General features: G+C 40.2%; 1 protein-coding gene and 1 long non-coding RNA gene across 6 annotated transcripts in view; one reads left to right on the forward strand and one right to left on the reverse strand.

The window, feature by feature from the left end:
* BNC2 (basonuclin 2) overlaps positions 1 to 891 on the reverse strand; it is a 302217-nt gene extending 301326 nt beyond the window's left edge. For 2 of the 4 annotated variants that reach the window (XM_015564719.1, XM_015564718.1), the window contains exon 1: positions 523 to 891. In XM_015564719.1, coding sequence (XP_015420205.1) covers positions 523 to 618 — 96 coding nt within the window. In that variant the 5' untranslated portion in view covers positions 619 to 891. The remainder of the gene's footprint in view (positions 1 to 522) is intronic. The other 2 variants (XM_015564720.1, XM_015564721.1) reach the window with 2 other exon arrangements.
* Positions 54 to 4734, forward strand: LOC107183259. Of its 2 annotated transcripts, none has more exons than XR_001514048.1 (3): positions 54 to 546; positions 900 to 1210; positions 3996 to 4734. It is a non-coding gene; the product is annotated as an uncharacterized LOC107183259 (long non-coding RNA). The 2 variants fall into 2 exon arrangements; XR_001514049.1 differs by having other exon boundaries at positions 931 to 1210.
* The last annotated feature ends 206 nt before the right edge of the window (positions 4735 to 4940 follow it).

Consider the following 4940-nt stretch of genomic DNA (forward strand, 5'->3'; position numbering starts at 1 on the left):
CCGCCTCCTCCAGCGACCCTGGGCGCTGGCAGCGATCCCTGCATAGCCTCCTGTCCTCAGGTCGGAGTTCCAGCTGCTTCCAGCCCCAGCAAGTCAGCTGGGCTGGACGGAGGGGGCCCTACATTTTGTCACTGTTGGGCTGGAGAACCTCCTCTGAGAGAGCAGATACTTTGATGAAGTGATTAGTACAGATAGAAAGATACATTTGTCGGGTGGTGGCTTTTAGAAAAATATTTTAACAGAAAACAAAGAAATTGTCTTGACCCAGGTTGTACTGTGAAACTTTGCAACAAATGCCTTTGCTTTCTTTTACTTCAGTATCCTTTCCCCCTTTTTCTTTTAAGGAGCCCTTAGGGAAACCATGAAGTAACCCTGCACATTCCAGTAACACAGTTATGACAAAATAGAGCCCAAGTATGAAGTGATCAATTTTTTTTGTAAATGTTAAGAAAGAAAAACAGCAGAAACAAAAGTGCACATAACAATTCAAGATTTCTTTTTAAAAAAAAGAAAGTAACTTACCTGTTGGGACATTCTGAATAAAAGGTTAGTATCAGCGTTTTGCCATGTCCCCATGAACCCTGGTTCAGCCGCAGTCGTTCTGGTTCCGAACTGCATGGAGTTGTCAGTACAGGAGTCTCTTAAAGTCAAGTCTCTTGCCCTCTTTGGCTCTCTGTCTCTCTGTGTCTCTCTTTCTCTCACATCCACTTCTGCCTCTTCTGACTGAAAAGTGAAGGTGGATTTTTTGAGCCTCTTGGCAGCCAGTAGCAGGAGTGTAGTGTAGTTAAGAAGCTGGCTGAACTGTGCATTTCATTTGGGAAGGGGGAGACTTGGGGGAGGGAGGGGGTCCGAGCTTCTTTCGCACCTTCTGCACAGATACCCCTATCATTTATGCATAGATTGTGACTCCCCGAGCTTGCCTTTGCTCAGTTTAACAGCTGCCTGTCAGGTGTGCAGGCAGCACTGGAGACCCAACCATCAGCTTCAAACTCTCAGCCACTGCATGTCATTGGATAGCAGAGCTAAGAGTCAACTGCACCGTTCCACTGTCAGGCACCAAATGACACCCTGCACTAACCCCTCTCCAGACACACTGAGAGATACACATTTCTGCACGCTCCAAGCAGCACCAGGATCACAGACCGACGGTGCACGGGGTGAGGAGAAGCTGGGGCCCTTCCCAGGGAATTTCCCCCAACAATGCTTTCAGGTATAACATGCAGTATCTGGCATCAGCCTTTGCTTTAGCATTTGTAAACTGCTACGCTTAAACATTATTTTTTTTCTAGTTATACTGGGAGAAAGAAAAATATTTGGATGTAAGAGAATGTAAAATTGGCTCAGTTGTTGTCAAAATGTTAACTCCTAAAAGTCATATAGTATGTGCTGGGCTATTTATAACCACAATTCAACTCCAAGAGAAAATAATACACATAGGGACATAACTTTACACTCTAGGAAGTAAATAAATAAACTTAGCAGTTTTTTAACATGGAAGATGCACAATAAACATTTTGCAAAATACATACATGTATACTACTTAATGTCCAGTACCTCAGGTCATTCATTAATTACTAAATTAGATGTTAAGTAATAAGAAATTGAATGACAAAGGAAAAAAGTATACCTTTTCTTAAAGTTCAAAAGTAGAGAAAAGTCCTTTGTGAAAGTTCCTGGATGAAGCATCTACAATATCCTTTCAAATCATAAAAAAAGAAAAAGATGAAAAAGAAAAATCCTGTCCCATTTCAGGCAAAAAGTAATGACTCTAAAGTTCCATTTTTCATTCAACATCTCTATGGAAAATTCTATAACATTTTCCTGCCTGATGAAATATAACCTCCGATAGCATGTCATATTCTTAATTAAGCTAGTTTTTAAAAGAAAACAACTATTTATTAGATAGTATTTATCGTGCCCTATTTATGGAAAAGCAGAACTGAACAGAATGCACTGTACATAAACAGTGACTTCCAAATGGAAAGCTATATTCATGTCATCTCATAAAAGTAGGCAGCAGGAAAAAGCCATCCTTCCTAAACTTAAAATGTAAGGAACATTAATCTTCAACCACCTACAAATATCGAGGACAAATGTACCACTCTCCTTGCTCCTTCTTAAACTGAAGAATAGCAATAAACCTTACTCTCTGAAACAACAAAAGAAACAGAAAAGAGCTTCAATGGCAGCTCTGTGTCATTAGTGGACAATGAGAAAAGATGAGAAAACGTACACTATGTTGACACAAATGTGCCTTCCCCTCTAGAACCAGCATCTCCTGAAAGCTTTTCTGTTAAACTTCCCTCCGGTTCACCACCATTAAGCACAAAAAAGTCTCAAAAGCAGCAAATTCAATATCTGAGAAGAAGCAAACAAGAACCCAAAGAATTGTTGCCTTAAAATATATTAAGTCCACCTGTGGTCAATAAAAATATTCTTGAGGGGGGAGGGCAGGAAAAGACCCTATGAGTCAATTGTCAACAGTGACTGTACCTTTACAGCTAGCTATTACCCACTTAAACTCCCTCTAAAATTTGCTAGCCTCTTGATTTCTGAAGTGGCACTCAGTGCCTCAGTCAAGCTGCCTGCTCAGCTCCTGACCTTCCCCCTAATGGCTGTTGTTTGTGGGAGGCTTAAGGACACTGTCAATAGCATGCTTCCTCCTCCCTCCTCTCAGGCTGTTGTATTGCTTTGCCTGCGTGTTCTCTCTCGCCTGCCTCTTGCTCTCTCTAGTTCCCCCCTCCTCCCTTCCTCTCCCCTTAACTCCCTCTTCCTCTTCTTCCAGCCCCCACCCCCTCTTTCTTTCAGTCCAGCAGTCCTCTTCTTTCCCTGCTATCCTCCCCCAGACCCCTCTCCTCTCCACCGCCCCCCCTTCTCTCTCTCTCTCTCTCTCTCTCTCTCTCTCTCTCTCTCTCTCTCTCTCTCTCTCTCTCTCTCTCTCTCTCTCTCTCTCTCTCTCTCTCTCTCTCTCTCTCACACACACACACACACACACACACACGACACAACACAAAAATCAACTGGCATGCAGCAGCAAGCACCTGCAGTAATAGACTCTTTTATTAAAACTGTTATTCTGCAAGACTTCAAATTCCCCGTGGACCGGGCCATGTCAAAGCCGATATAATTAACTAGAGGCTCAGCAACGGATCAATTACCAGACAAGCAAGTGATAGTGAAATCAATGAAAGATCATCAGCCACATTATCAGTGTTGCAACTCATTAGGGCAAAACTGAGAAATGTGCTCAAAGCGAGCCCAAGCAAGGTGGCATTACAAAACAAAGGGCTAATTTGGAGACCCTGCTGTGAACAATCTGTAACAGAATTAGCCTTTTTTCCCCCTAAACTGCACAGCTCCGTAACTAAATGTGACAGACTGAGAGAAGCAGTTTATTAAGACACCAACCCCAAGTTTATTTAGTTCATAAACTCTCTCCTAAAAAATCAATACAGTCTGTACAGGGTTATTAGGCTGACTAGCTAATACATCCAAATCTAGTCTGCTCGGCCAGCAGTCTTCTGACAAAATGCTATCTAGCGCAGGCAAACTGAGCTATTTCAGATATCAATGTCTGAGGTTGCTCTCGATGAAACAGGTCTGCCATGTAACTAGTACCTGCATATTACTGTCAAGGCACAAGCCTCAAAATTACAGAGATAGCTTTCTAATGTTCAAAATATTTTTTTCACAACAAATCTATATCATATGGTACTGTTCTGAGAAAAGTATTGGATTAAAGGAAAATTTAACTAGTCGGTAAGACTAGTTTACAAAGACAACAAGCTTTATTACAACAAGAGACAACAAAATATACCTACAAGGCACAAAAATGATTTTTGAGTTTGTCCATTGGCTCTATAGTCTGCAGAATATGAAACAACTATATGGAATCATCTGTGTTAAAATTATTTAAAATTGGGGGTGGTAGCAGTGGAGGCAGGTATCACTTCCACAGTAATTGCTTTTTTCTGCCCCGATTTTATGTATTTCAGGTTAAGGAATTGCAAATACTAAAGGCCATGTGTTGGCTTTCCCACGTTGACTGATAGGGAGAGATGTACCATGAAAATTAAGTAGTACACCAACTAGGTCTAAATGGCACCCACGATATTCAAGACAATATGGGAATGGGAATACTTCCACCTCACCAAAACTCGTGCACAGAGTAAGAAACTCCCATGCAGTTTACAATGTAAAAACAGACTGGAGAACTGAAGAAAAAGATAACATTTTGAAAGTGATTTCTGATGTTTATGATGTTCAACATTTAAACTGTATTTTCACAGAACTTCAATAAAATCCAACTTATTGATTGCTGTAAACAAACATCTCCCCCTTACTTTTGATACTTACTAAGCACTTCATAGCGCATGTTGAGTAAAACTGTAAAAAAACAGTTAGACATATGTATTTTAAAACTATACTATAGATGCTGATGTTTTGGATAATAATTAAAAGTTGTAATTACAGAGAATTTTTTAAAAATCTTTTTGCATATAACTACATACTGTGCATGTACCATCAATGAGATCCAATTAGTTGCAAAGAATTTGCATTTCAGTGTGTGTGGGATAACAAGACTATAGGGAGGCACAATGCAATTCCACCAGCAGAGTAAGACAGTGGGTTCTTTCTTGTTAGCTCTGTAAGCAAGAATTCCCACAACTGACTGTTTAAAATGTTACTGATCTTTTCATTATTTGGGTATTGAGGTGGGTTTAGGTCCCCCCCCCCAAAAAAAAGCCACATTGGTTTCAACTATCAGCTCCAGTTAATAGCTAAAGGGACAAATGAGCAAAGGATTTTGTTTAGCCTGCATGTTTGTGGTTTTATTTTTGTTTTGGGAAGGGGGAGATCCTCCACACTTTTTGTTTTCTTCTTAATATTTACTAATAATTTCTTTAAAAACATACTGCTTTTAAAAAATAAATTCTATA

This window comes from Myotis davidii, unplaced genomic scaffold (assembly GCF_000327345.1).
Source record: "Myotis davidii unplaced genomic scaffold, ASM32734v1 scaffold197, whole genome shotgun sequence".
NCBI lineage: Eukaryota > Metazoa > Chordata > Mammalia > Chiroptera > Vespertilionidae > Myotis > Myotis davidii.